Source organism: Puma concolor, chromosome F2 (genome assembly GCF_028749965.1).
Source record: "Puma concolor isolate L17-30 chromosome F2, mPumCon1.1.hap2, whole genome shotgun sequence".
In the NCBI taxonomy this organism is placed as follows: Eukaryota; Metazoa; Chordata; class Mammalia; order Carnivora; family Felidae; genus Puma; species Puma concolor.
In genome coordinates, this window is record NC_141684.1 from 45787896 (window position 1) to 45802989 (window position 15094).

At 37.1% G+C, this 15094-nt stretch overlaps 1 protein-coding gene and 1 long non-coding RNA gene across 3 annotated transcripts in view; one reads left to right on the forward strand and one right to left on the reverse strand.

The window, feature by feature from the left end:
- Window positions 1–15094, reverse strand: part of NECAB1 (N-terminal EF-hand calcium binding protein 1) — a 194402-nt gene that overhangs the window by 156492 nt on the left and 22816 nt on the right. For both annotated transcript variants that reach the window (XM_086695896.1, XM_086695895.1), the window contains exon 3: window positions 492–600. In XM_086695896.1, coding sequence (XP_086552022.1) covers window positions 492–600 — 109 coding nt within the window. The remainder of the gene's footprint in view (window positions 1–491; window positions 601–15094) is intronic.
- Window positions 223–2365, forward strand: LOC147572001 (uncharacterized). The gene is made up of 2 exons (XR_015246954.1): window positions 223–608; window positions 1814–2365. It is a non-coding gene; the product is annotated as an uncharacterized LOC147572001 (long non-coding RNA).

Genomic DNA, 15094 nt, shown 5'->3' on the forward strand with positions numbered 1-15094 from the left:
TAATTGGGCTCCCTACAGATGATCACTGTTTTGCAATTCAGTGCTCAGTTTTTCAGAGTATTTCCATTACTAAAGAGGGGATATCTGAAAAGTAAACACACAGAGCGGTGTCTGGGTGGCTTAGTCAGTTAAGCAACCAACTCTTGATTTCCGTGAAGGTCACTATCTTGATCTCACCCTTCGGTTCCTGGTTGGTTCTTCAGACCCAGACTACATCCAGCTAGCTGTGTGCTGACAGCTCAGAGGAGGCTTGAGATTCTCTCTCTCTTTCTGCCCCTCCCCGGGCATGTGTGCACTCGTGTGTGCACTCACGCAAGTGTACTCTCTATCTCCCTCTCAAAATAAATAAACTTCAAAACAGAGTCAACATACAGAAGTAAACATTACAAAATGTGCCTTTACATATTTCCTCACTCTCTCCTGCATCAGTACATACTTGTTCACACCTTCTCTACATCACTTACAGAATCCAATGATAAAAAGTTCCTTACTTGGTATTATGTGTATCAATGGTATGGAAAAGCTCATGTAATTCTTCTCCACTCAGAACACCATCTGCAAAATACGCTTTGAATTCTTCAAAGGACAATTTTCCATCATCTGAAACGGTAAGAACACACAGAAGTTAAGCAAATCATTTCAACTTTGTATATTGTTTTGTCGTTTAATTTTAAAATCTTGGCTCAAATGCTTATGCTGGTTTATTTGTGCATGTACACACATTTATTTAAAAAGAGGGAGGGGCGCCTGGGTGGCTCAGTTGGTTGAGTATCCGACTTCGGCTCAGGTCATGATCTCACGGTTTGTGAGTTCGAGCCCCGCGTTGGGCTGTGTGCTGACAGCTCAGAGCCTGGAGCCTGCTTTGGATTCTGTGTCTCCCTCTCTCTCTGCCTCTTCCCTACTCACAATCTGCCTCTCTGTCTCTCAGAAATGAATAAATGGCAAAAAGAACTTTAAAAAATAAAAAAGAAAGAATAATTGAAGGTGTTAAAAAGAAAAATAATTTAATACATTTTTATAGTACATGGACTTCAGACATTTACTCCCTGATGAAATAAGTCTTCATGGTTTTAAGTATGTTTGGGTTCATTTATTTTTACATTTAACAAGCAATTTAACTAAATATACCAAAAATATATCCGCACAACCAAATAAAAGCCTAATACAGAGTCATTATTCAGATGTTCTGTCTTTATCTATAGGACCTAGCAGGTTACAGAATAAACAGATGTTTAATAAGTGAATACTGATTATTTAAAAAAAAATTTTTTTTAATGTTTTATTTATTTTTGAGACAGAGAGAGACAGAGCATGAACGGGGGAGGGGCAGAGAGAGAGGGAGACACAGAATCGGAAGCAGGCTCCAGCTCCGAGCCATCAGCCCAGGGCCCGACGCGGGGCTCGAACTCACGGACCGCGAGATCGTGACCCGAGCTGAAGTCGGACGCTTAACTGACTGAGCCACCCAGGCGCCCCAAGTGAATACTGATTAAATAATCATGTAGATTCCAGAATTGTTATTGCAATCCAACAAACTGTGTTCATTCCTTTATGATTCAAACAAATGAACACGTTTAAACACAAACACATTTTACTTATTGTGGGATACAAAAGTAAATGACAATCAAATCAGGGAGTCTAATAAAAAGAGATAAGAGGCGAAGGCATAAGCGTAAATATGTTACACAGTAAAACACAGTTAAGTGCAATAAGAGATATACTTTGGAATGTATGGGAGTCGGGGCAATACAAGATCTTTCATTTGGGGGCACGAGCAGTGTTAGTAACTTTTGCACGTGACTTTCAATAACAGGTAAATCTGGATAAGCAGAGATGGAAGAAACACATTAATAACAGATGAAAGTAAAAGATCTCTACATGATACAGCAGCACAGAATGTAAGGGAGTGAATGGACATGAACGAAAAGGAAAGCATCCTTCCTTCTGTGCAAGAAGCTGGTTTGCTAGTTATTTCAGGAAGCTGCCAGATGACTTACGTGATGGAACGATCCTCTCCCTTTACAAAGAGACAGCAGCGGACTAAGGAGGAGGAACTCAGGGTCACAAAACTCCTGCCGTGTGGTCCTACCAACACTATACTGAACAAAGTGGAGTTTGTCTTTGAGAAAAAGATGATAAGATTTAGTAGGATTGGACCTTCAAGACCCGCTGAGCTTATTTTTTCCTCTAAAGATGGCCCACAGACCATTTTAATTCAGTTAAAATGTGGATTCCTGGGCCCTACTAGAGAATCCGAATCTCAGAGAGGGCATGGAGGGGTGAGGCAGCGAAGGAATCAGGATTTTTCGTGACCTGTGAGACTCTTCCCCACAGTAACACTTAAAATAAAGGACACAACAGACTTAATCACTGAATGACCTTCTTTCTCAGATCCACTTTCAAAAATCCTTATTTGCAAAATATAAATTTAAAGACCCTTGAGAGTTTTAAAATTGCGTATCATTTTACTGTTTAACTTAATAAGTGAATTAAACCAATCTTCTGGTTAATTCTCGGCGATAGCAAACTGGGCAGAAATAGCATGAGAGATCACAAAAAACCTGATCTGCATAATTCACAGAATGAGTTCCTCACTCCTAGAGGCCCGCTGGACCAGCCTACCTCAGTCTAGCTCAGTCATTCAAACACTGAAGCAATCCATCGTAAGATAAAGTTGAATCCACGAGGCTCATCAATTTTATATTTTGTATTGTATTGTCCACTTTTGTATTTATGCTTTTGGATGGGCTGTTTTAGTGTCATTGTCTCAAATGACTATTTTAAACTTTGGTTCCATGTAACCTGATGTACATTCCACACTAGATGGTAGAATAGTATCTCTACTGTGTATCTCCTTATTTTGACAAAAAATATGTCACCAGGTTGGGGAACTGGACACAAACCACATCTAGGTATATGTGAAAGAAAGGCAAGAAAGGTAAGAAAGGGGAAGGAAGGAAGGAAGGAAGGAAGGAAGGAAGGAAGGAAGGAAGGACAGAAGGACAGACGGAAGGAAGGAAGGAAGGAAGGACAGAAGGAAGGACGGAAGGAAGGAAGGAAGGAAGGAAGGAAGGAAGGAAGGAAGGAAGGAAGGAAGGGGGAGGGAGGAAGAAAGACAGAAACCAACCCACTATTTCCAACTCTACCATGGAAATTTGTAACAAATTTAATACATACATATTCATAGTGGAATATGTTTTCCTTGGTGAGTATTTGATGGTTCTCAGGTGGGCTGAACCAGGCTATTAGAAAACTTAAGCTGCCTGAGCACCCTATGGACAGGGTAAGCCTCTATAATACTGCTTTATAATCACCATAAGTAGGGAAGTTCCAGTGATAATGTAAACACTATCAAATGAAAGCACTGAACAACAAGTGCTCTGATGATTCTATGAGGGCTAAAAACCTTTTTGCTTTGTAATTCTTATTAGAAAAAATATTATAAGAAAAAGCAGTCACTCAATTACAGTCCTGACTTGAAGGATGGAAACTATATTTTGAAAGCCAGTTTTTACCACGTTCAAGACTCCTGGAAGTCTTAAATTCAAGCTGCCATACTTTTAAATAAGGAATTGGAAAGAGTTACTTTGGAATATTTGTAGACTAATGCCTTAATGTCAGACAAAAGTATTACAGCTTCTTTTAAAGTTTAGTTTTTTGAGAGAGAAAGAGAGAGAGAGAGAGAGAGAGAGAGCGCAGAGGAGGGGCAGAGAGAGGGAGAGAGAAAGAATCCCAGCAGGCGCCATGCCATCAGCACAGACCCCTATGCGGGGCTCGAACCCATGAACCATGAGATCATGACCTGAGCTGAAACCAAGAGTCGGATGCTTAACCAACTGAGCCACCCAGGTGCCCCTACATTAGTTTTTTGAAGGAAAAGGAGACAAAATACCCCTGTCTAGTGTGTTCTGCATTAACCAAACAATTTTAATATTTTATTAAAATATCTGTTTTCATCTTCAATTTTCCTGCTCTTTTCTTTTGAAATGGAACACAATGAAACTTTGATTTATACTGGTTTGGCTCACAGACTAGCCAAATCTTGTGATATATGATATACTATGATAATAAATCTTTTAACATTTACCACCAAAGGGTACAGGTTTTTCAGCTTTTTCTATTTGAATTGCATGCTTTGCCTGAGTTTGTCCTGAGCACAGCTGACCCCTCTCTGTTTTATTTTTAAAGTATTCTGGTCTTGGGGTGCCTGGGTGGCTTGGTTGAGTGGTTCAACTCTTGATTTTAGCTTAGGTCATGATGCCAGGGTTGCGGGATCAAGCTCCACTTCAGGCTCTGTGCTGACTGTAAAGACTGCTTACGATTCTCTCTCCTCTCTCTCTCTCCTCTCTGTCTCTCTCTCTTCCCCCCCCCCCCCGCCTGTCCCACACCCTCTCCCCCATCCCCTACTCACACACTCTTTTTTTCTCTAAAATAATAAATTTAAAAAAATGAAGTATTCTGGTCTTATACTCTACATTCCATTAATTTTTGAGATGGAGGTAGCAGAGTGCAATTGCTTACAGCAGTCTTAGAACAAAGAAACTCTTGAGTTTTTAACACAGATTTGGCATTTACTGGTATAGCACTTTCATCCATTCTCTCATGAGTTTTTACTTAGATCCTACTAAGTTCCCACACTGTTTTACGCTAAGAATATAGGTAGGCAAGCCCTTAAGGATTTTGTAATTATGATGGATGTTATAGCAAATAAACAGCTAAATACCACATGATAAGGGCAATTCTAGGGGACACAGGATGACGGGGGACCATGTAGAAAAGAAAGCTAACCCAGATGTAAGTGTACAGGGAAGGCTTCCCAAACTGTATGACATTTCAGCTGAGATACAAATGAAAAATAGGGGTTAAGGGGGAAATATCTGTAAAGGGGAAGCGTATTCCAGGTAGAGGAAATGCCAACTACAAAGCTAGGAGGCAAGAAACAATATAGGTTGGGACCTGAAAAGAAAAAATCAGATCTAATGCACAACATGACTACAGTTAACGATACTGTATTGCATACTTGAAATTTTCTAAGACTGCAGATGTTGAGTGTTTTTACCATAAAAAAAAGAGTAATTATGTGAGGTGATGAGTATGTTCAGTAGCTTTATTGTACCGAATATTTCACAACACATATGTATATCGAATTATCAAGTTGTATACTTTAAACACATATAATCTTAAATTGTCAACAATGCATCAATAAAGCTTGGAGAAAAGACAACATACTGAGTGGGAAGATGGAGAAGCCAGAGAGTTAGACACAGAGAGTCAGTATCATGAAAAACCACAAAAACCATGGCAATGATATCTGAATTTACCCCAAGAGGAGCCACTGTCTTATTAGAAACTTTGATGTGGTTACCAGTGGGTAGAATGGAGTGGAGAGGTGTGCCATCAGATGAGAAGACACATTAGAGGTCACTGCAGTAGTTAGAGTAAGAATCAATGGTGATGTAAACTTCAGTAGAGACAGTAAGGACGCAAGGTAAGCAGCCAGATTAGTAATTTGTTTCAGAACTAGAATCAACAGCAACTGGTGATCAGTTAGAGGTGATAGATGAGAGGGTACAATAAGTCAAAAATGATACCCTTCCAGCACGGAGTAATCAGATGGTTGATATCTCCATTCATTGCCAATGCAAAAAGCATGGGGTAGAGTGCTCTTTGGCCTATTGAAATTAGATGTACCTGTGGAATACGGAGAGGCATCCAGCAAGCAGGAGTGTCATATGGGTATAGAAAAGGAGAAGCAGATGGGGTGCCTGGGTGGCTCAGTCAGTTAAGCATCCAACTTCAGCTCAGGTCGTGATCTCATGCTACGTGGGTTTGAGCCCCAAGTGGGGCTCTGTGCTGACAGCTCAGAACCTGGATCCTGCTTCAGATTCTGTGTCTCCCTCTCTCTCTGCCCCTCCCCTGCTCATACTCTGTCTCTCTCTCAGAAATAAATAAACATTAAAAATTTTAAAAAAAAGAAAAGAAAAGGAGAAGGAGAGAGAGGAAGATGAAGAGATACTTGGGAATTATCAATACATACTAATTCAGGTCCTAGAAGTGAGTTCATGCTCCCAAGGAAAATGCTTACAGTGAGAAAGAAGAGGACCCAGAACAGATTTTGGAAATGCCAACTAAATCTTTTAAGTTTCAGATTTTATAAATGCTTGGCGACTGCAAGGATCAAGAGGCTATAGAGAAAACACTTAGCACAGTACCTAGCACATAGTTAAGAGTTCAACAACGGTAGATACAATTTTTGGATGGATTTATGTGTTTGGTATTGCTAAGCCAAGACCATTATGTATTATTAATTCTCATTTTGTTCTCTTTCTTGAAAAGTATTTATTGAGAACACACAGAATAATGGGTATTTGATATGTTTATTTAAAAATAGAAATATTCATTTATTTTCTTACGTAATAAGGTTTTATATATCCTAGAGCTGGTGCTTCTTTGAAAAAAAAAAAGAGTCTCTTTAAACACTCATTTAATTTTGCCTTCAAGTTTTTTTTCTTTCACAAATATGCCAACAACTAGAGCATTGATCTCAGCATTTCCCGCCCCTGCCACTATCATAATTTTAATCTAGTTTTTGTGATCATTTAAATGGTTATTCTCTCAAAACACTGGATTTTCTCTCATGTGTTTCTTTAACATTTTTGAACTTTAAATACTGTAGTTTATCAAGATTAAAACGCCAAAACGTCTTCAAAAATGACAGCAGCATTCTTGTACAAAATAAATCCCTGGAAAGCATTACTGAGTTTAGCACAGAAAGAATAGCATATACTTCACATACACACGCAGATTTTTAGAGGCAGGAATAAAAAATATCAACCTTGTTTCTAAAATGATACTTAAATTGTAAATTAGGAAAAAAAATAATGTTAATATTTGATTAAATATAACAGATTAAACACTTTCTATTAAATGTACATATCACTTTATACATTGCTTTAATATTATTGTGCATTAACTTCCTTATCTCTACATAGCCCCCCACCTGTCAAACTTATAATATTATAAATGTGATTTAAAACAAGTTACTGACAATATATACATGGAAATGAAATAGAAACTCTGCTGATTTCAGCTCTGATACATCAAGACCTTAGCCATTATCGCTTCCGTCCTTAGAACAGCAAAAATCTGAACAGACTGAAAATCACTGACTTTTCTCGGACTCATCAGAGAACTGAGGTCGCAGGGCAAACCACTCTCCAAAATCTGAGAAACAGGCAAAACCAGAGAATCCCGGCCAAGATCTGCTTACCTGGAGCAGAAGAGACTGGAGCCCTAAACTGACAGGAACACTTACATGGTCATTTTGATGGCTGCTGGAGGCTGGGTACAGACTAGCATAGGAGGGGGAAACTGCTTCAGTCATTAGGGAGCTTCCGCACTTTCGTGGGTTTTACCTCCAGGAACCCTACCAGGTTCTCATAGTGAGGAGACAAAAAAAAAAGAACAACTTGTAGCTCTGGAAGAGGGAAGAGCAAGGGGAATCATGAAATATACCCAGAGTGCTCTTCATGACAATGTCTACTCTTCAGGGGCAAAGGTTTTTACCAGAACCCTATCCCATTTGGGGAAAGGACTTTTCTCTCACTGCAGACCCCTCTAGGCTTCATATCAAATATGCTTAAGGGAAGCTAAGAAACACTTGTGAAGGTCAGAGCCCAGAAACACAGACCCAATAAAAGACTGAGATTTAATCATAAGAATATAGAACACATCTGCTCCTCCATTCCTTACCATCAAGCGAACATGGATCCCCTATAAATACAGAGGACTACAGGAGAAAGAGCTGGAAGACTCAGCTTCCTTTTCAGGAGGAGGACTTAGGGAAGCTCAAGTAAATTGGGGAGACAAAAAGACGAGAAATTTGAAGACTTTAGCAATCAGAGCAAACATTAAACACTGCCCAACTCCTAGCCCGCCAGATTAACATAATTTCTCAAGCTAGAAACCTATTAATTTCATTTCCTATTACCTGATACGTCACGATTGGCTTTCACAAAAATATTATCAGGAATGCTAACATGCAAGAAAAAGCACAGTCTGAATATACAAAGCAAGCATCAGAACCAGACCAGATCTGACACAGATGTTGGAACTGTCAAACAAGAAATTCTAAATAACTATGATTTATAGGTTAAGGGGTCTAATGGAGAAAAAGAGAAGAGATGGGTAATGTAAACAGAGAGGTGGGAACTCTAAGGAAAAAAAAATCAAGAGATCAAAAACACAGAAATGAAGAATTCATCTGATGGGCTCATCAGTGAACTTGATATAGCTGAGAAAAGAATCAGCTTGAAATAAATAAAATAAAACAAAACCTCAACAGAACATCTAAGCACTCTGAGAAATTTCAAAAGGTGTTACATACATGCAACTGGTAAAGAAGAAAAGGGAGTACAGAGCAGAAGAAATATCTGAAACAATAATAATAATGGCTAAGAACTTTCCAAAGTTAATGACAGAAACCAAACTATAGATCCAAGAAGCTCAGAAAGCACCAAATAGGATAAATTCTTGCCTTGACATCCCCCCACTCTGACCTAAGCAATGCTACACCTAGGCATATAATATTCAAACTACAGAATGCCAAGGGCGCCTGGGTGGCTTGGTCGGTTAGGCATCCGACTTCTGCTCAGGTCATGATCTCACGGTCCATGAGTTCGAGCCCCACATTGGGCTCTGTGCTGATAGCTCAGAGCCGGGAGCCTGTTTCAGATTCTGTGTCTCCTTCTCTCTCTGCTCCTCCCCTGTTCGTGCTCTGTCTCTGTCTCAAAAATAAATAAACGTTAAAAAAAAAAAAAACTACAGAATGCCAAAGACAAAGAGGAAATTTAGAAAGAGAAAGAAAAATAATTAATCTACAGTCTATATAAAGACCAAGAATACAAATTAAAATTACAGTGGACTTCTCATCAGAAACCATGCAAGCAAAAAGTGTGGAGTGAAATATTTAAAGTGTTGAAAGAAAAGCCCCATAATATAGAATTTTATATCCAGTGAAATTGTTCAAAAACAAAGGCAAAAATAGAGACCTTCTCGGATGAACAAAACTGAAGAAATTCATTGCCAGTGGAACTTCTCTGTGAGAAGTGTTAAAAGAAGTTCTTAGGGAGAAGGAAAGTGATACAGATCAGAAACTCAGATCCACATAAAGAATAGTGTCAGAGAAGGAATAAATGGAAATAAAATATTTTGCTGTTTTTATTATTCTGAGTTAATCTAAGAGATAACTCTATAAAGTAATAATACTAACAACATGTTGGTAATTATAGCATATGGATAAGTGAGATAAATTATATCAGTTCATAAGGAACAGAAGGAAACACTGGAAATGTTCCATTGTAAGGTATGTGTGTTACTTATAAAGTGGTATAGTGTTATTTGAAGGTATATTTAGATTAGTAATAAATTAAATATTGCAAATTTAGATTAGTGAGAAATGTATATAGCAACTAAAATGGTCTTAAAATATATAACTGATTTGCTAAGAAAGTAGATAAAAAAGATTATAAGATATTGTTTAAAACTGAATAAGGTGGAAGAAGAGGGAGAAGAAAGGAACAAAGAAAAAGTGGAATAGAAAATAACTACAAATGTGGTAGATATTAATCCAAAAATGCCAACAATCAATTTAAATGTGAATGATCTTAACACACTAATTAAAAGGCAGAGACTGGGGTGCCTGGGTGGCTCAGTCGGTTAAGTGCCCAACTCTTGATTTCGGCTCAGGTCATGATCTCACGGTTTGTGAGACCGAACCCTACATTGGGCTGTGCCCTGACAGCGGTGTCTGCAAGGGATTCTCTCACCCCCCCCACCCCTCCCCTACTTGCACTCTCTCTCTTTCTCAAAAGAAATAAACTTGAAAAAAATTCTCTTAAAGGCAGAGATTTTCAGGGTAGATAACCAAACAAGAGCCATGCTGTCTACAAGAAACCCACTTTAAATATAAAGATTAATACACGCTAAATCTAAAGAGATGGAGAAAGATATACCACAACAGCGTTCAACAAAAGAAGGCTGAGGTAGCTTATTAATTTCAGTCAGAGACTTCAAAACAAGAAAAATTATCAAGGATAGAGAGTGGAATTACTTAATTAAAAAGGGGTCAATTCTCCCAGAAGACAACAATTCTAAGTGTGTATGTGCCTAAAACAGAACATCAAAACACATGACATGAATACTGACAGAACTGAAAAGAAAAATAGACAAATCCACAATTACAGTTGGAGACTTCAACACTCCCCTTTTAGTAATAAAAAGGGGATAAATCAAACATGTAGAAAATCAGTAGGGATATATATACATATATTGATCTGAACACCACTATCAATTACATTATCTATAGTCACTTATACAATACTTCTTCTAACAAAGGCAGAATATGTAACCTTCTTGAGATCACATGGATTATTCACCAAGATATGTCGCATACCTTGTTTAGGTGTGGCCATAAAACACACTTTAACATATTTAAAGTGTAGATGTCACATAAAGTATGTTCTCAGAACACAGTAGAAGTAAACCAGAAATCAGTAACAGAAAGATAGTCAAAAATCCCAATATTTAGAAATTAAGGATCACTTTTCCAAATAACACATGACATTTGACACTCAAGTATCAACAGAAGGTGAAAAAAAGAAAACATTTTGAACTAGATGAATATGACAGTACAACAAATCCAAATTTATAAGTGCTTAGAGGAAGACTTATATCTTTAAATAAGTTTATATATTCATATAAATATAAATATTTATATAAATATAATATAATTTAATTATATTAACTTGATATATTATGTAAATATAATTATATATTTAATTAACTTAATATATGATATAAATATAATATATAAATAAATTTATATATTATAAAATATCTAAAATCAATATCTAGGTTTCCACATTAGGAAATTGGAGAGAGAAGAGTAAATTGAGCCTAAAGCAAGCAGAAGAAAATAAATAATAAAGATTGGTACACAAATCAATGAAAGTGAAACCAGAAAAACAACAGAGAAAATCAGCAGAACTAAAAGCTGATTCCTTGAAAAGATCAATAAAATAGGTAAAGTTCTAGTCGGGCTAAGCAAGGAAAAAAAGAGAGCAAATATGATCAGTATCAAAAATGAAAGAAAAGTTATCACAATTAATAAAACAGTACTATGGACAACTCTATGCCCACAAACTTGATAACTTACCTGAGGTGGAATAATTCATTGAAAGACAAAAACTGCCAAAAGTCACACAAAAAGAAACATTTACTCTTAATAGGTCCATATCTACTAAAGTAATGTTATCAATAATTAATAACCTCACGAAAAATAAAGTGCCATGCCCAGATGGATTTACTGGTAAATTCTATCAAATATTTAAGGAACAAATGACACCAATTCTCCTGATGTCTTCCAGAAAATAGAAGCCAAAATAACATTACTAAATCATTCTGTGAATCCATCATTATCCTAATCCGAACCTAGATAAAACCGTTACAAAAAGGGAAAACTGTAGACCAACACTGTTCAGGAACATAGATGTAAAAAATCTTCAACAAATATTAGCAAGTTGAATCCAACAACGTTTTAAAAGATTATACACAAAGGCCAGTGGAATTTAGTTCAGTTATGCAAGATGGACTAATATTTAAAAAAACAATCAACGTGGGGTGCCTAGGTGGCTCAGTCAGTTAAGTGTCTAACTTTGGCTCAGGTCATGATCTCGCAGTTCATGAGTTCGAGCCCCGTGTCGGACTCTATGCTGACAGCTCAGAGCCTGGAGCCTGCTTCACTTTCTGTGTCTCCCTCTCTCTCTGCCCCTCCCCCCACTCATGTGCACACACAATCTCTCTCACTCTCTCAAAAATAAACATTAAAAAAAATGAAAAAAAACAATGTAACCCACAACATAAACAGGCTAAAGAAGAAGAAATCATATGATCATATGAATTGATGAAGAAAAAACATTTGATGAAATTGAACACTCATTAATAATAAGAACTCAGCAAACCAGGAATAGAAAGGAATTTCCTCAACCTGATAAAGAACATCAACAAAAATCCCAAAGCAGAAGTCACACTAAATGGTGGGTAAGTAGAAGCTTTCCTCTTAAGATCAAAAACAGATCTTAAGAGATGTCTTCTCTCACCACTCTTACTTAACAATAGTCTGGAAGTCCTAGCTAGTGCAATATGACAAGAAGCAGGAATAAAAGGCATACAGACTGGGAAGGTAGAAACAAAACTGTATTTCTTCACAGATGGCATAATTGTCTATGTAGAAAATCATCCCAAAGAGTCAGCAAATAAAACAAACAAAACCCAACCCCAAACAAAACCTCTGAAACTAAAAAGGCAATATAGCAAAGTCACAGGGTAGAAGGTTAATATACAAAGTCAATTGCTTTACTATATATCAGTAACAAGCAACTGGAAGTTAAAATCCAAAACAATACCATTTACAAAAGTACCCCCCAAATGAAATACTTAGGTAAATCCAAAAATATATATATAAAGGATCTAAATGCAGAAAACTACAAAACTCTGATGAAAGAAACTAAGTAAGATCTAAATAAGTAAATGAAGAGATAGTGTAGAAGACTCGATATTGTTAAGGTAGCAATTCTTCCCATCTTTGTCTTTTGATCAATGCGACTAATATTGCAATCAAATCCCAGCCACTATTTGATAGCACAGACAAACTGATTCTCATGTATATAGGGAAAGATAAAAGGCCTAGAATTACAAACACAATACTGGAGAGGAAAAACAAAGTTAGAGGACTTAACAGTACCCAATTTCAAGACTTTCTATAAGCTACAGTAATCACCCCAGTGTTGTCTTGGCAAAAGAACAGATGCATAAATCAATGGAACAGAATCAAGAAACCAGAAATACAACCACACTAATATAGTCAACTGATCTTTGACAAAGGAGCAAAGGCAATTAGAGAAAGGACAGTCTTTTCAAAAAATGGTGCAGAAACAACTGGATGTCCATATGCAAAAAAATGAGCCTAGACACAGAGTTTATACCTTTGAGATGATAAAAATTAACTTAATATGGATCACATACCCAACTATAAAATGCAAAATAAGAGAAACCTTGGATTGGGTGATGAGTGTTAGATACAACACCAAAAGCACAATCATGAAAGAAAAAAAAGGTAAGTTAGACTTTATTAGAATTTTAAAATCTGCTCTGTGAAATAAAATACTCTTAAGAGAATGAAAGACAAGCTATAGGCTGAGAAAGTATTTGCAAAACATATCTGAATAAGGACTTATATCTATAATGTACATAGAAATCTTAAAATAGCAATAAAAAGGCAAAAAGCCAATTTAAAAAAAAAAAGTGGGCAAACATCTGAATAGACACAAGTCCCAAAAAAAAATACAAATGACAAATAAGCATTTGAAATACTTTCAATACTGTCATTAATAATTTAAATAGTAATGAGATGCTACCACATACCCATTAGAATGGTTTCCCTCAAAAAAAAAATAAATAAATAAAAACCCACAAAAACCTAGCAACACCAATTCCTAGCTCACATGTGGGTCAACAGGAACATTCATTCATTACTGGTGGAAAAGCAAAATGTTGCAGCTACTTTGGAAGACAGTTTGGCATTTCATTTTCTTAGGCAGCAACCATGGTCCTAGGTAGTTATCCAACTGCTCAAAAACTTAAGTCTGCACAAAAACTACACGTGAATGTTTATAACACTTTTATTCATAATCACCAACAATTGGAAGTAATTAAATGTCTTTCAGCAGGTGCACGGATCAAATAATTTTAGTACATTCACAGAAAGGAATGTTATTCAGTGATTTTTAAAAAGTAAGCTATCAAGCCAAAGAAAGTCATGGATGAAACTTGCCAGTCTGAAAAGGCTGTCTATGTAGTATATGATTCTAATTTTATGACATCCCAGAAAGGACAAATTTATAAAGACAGTCACAAGATGAGTAGATGCCAGGAGTTCAGGGCAATGAGGGTCGAAAGGACAAAAACGGGGGGCGCCTGGGTGGCGCAGTCGGTTAAGCGTCCGACTTCAGCCAGGTCACGATCTCACGGTCCGTGAGTTCGAGCCCCGCGTCGGGCTCTGGGCTGATGGCTCAGAACCTGGAGCCTGTTTCCGATTCTGTGTCTCCCTCTCTCTCTGCCCCTCCCCCGTTCATGCTCTGTCTCTCTCTGTCCCAAAAATAAATAAACATTGAAAAAAAAATTAAAAAAAAAAAAAAAAGAAAGGACAAAAACAGGATATTTTAGGGTGGGGAAACGATTTTGCATGGCGTGGTATGATAAATATATGGCATTATGCATTTGTTGAAACCCACAGAACTTTATAGCGCAAAGAATAAACTTTAAGACAAAAACAGAAAGGGAGGCAAACCATAAGAGACTCTTAAATACAGCGAACAAACTGAGAGTTGCTGGAGGGACTGTGGGTGAGGGGATGGGCTAAATGCGCGAGGGTCATTAAGGAGGACACTTGTTGGGATGAGCACTGGGTGTTAAATGTAAGTGATGAATCATGAGATTCTACTTCTGAAACCAATACTATACTGTATACTAACTTGGATTTTAATAAATAAATTAAAAAAATAAACTTTAATGTGTGAAATTCTTTAAAAATCATTTAGGAGTTCAGGGGATTCCAGGACAGAATGGAGAATGTGACAAAATAATTCAAATGTATTAGAAACAGATGGAAACAACTTCACTGAAGGCAATGAGGGAAAACAGTGTTGACCTAAGTAACTTTGGAAATGAATGGAGTCCACATAAAGGCAAAATAAGGGGTACTTAAGCACTAGACCCTAGTTGATAAAGTTGTTTTCCACAGGGGCACAAGTAAAACATCCTGAGTACTATACATGCATATTGGAATTGAACAGTTATGTAAATGAATGGCTGACTGGGGGAGCCAGGTATCCCACTGTTGGAGTGGCAGGTTACTGAGAAGCTAAAGGAGGAGGCTAGAATAATCCATGTGGTAATGCTTTAAAGTCTGAAATACCACCATGACTCATGTTTAGCTTAATATAGATACATATGTGCACATACAGAAATATTTGTA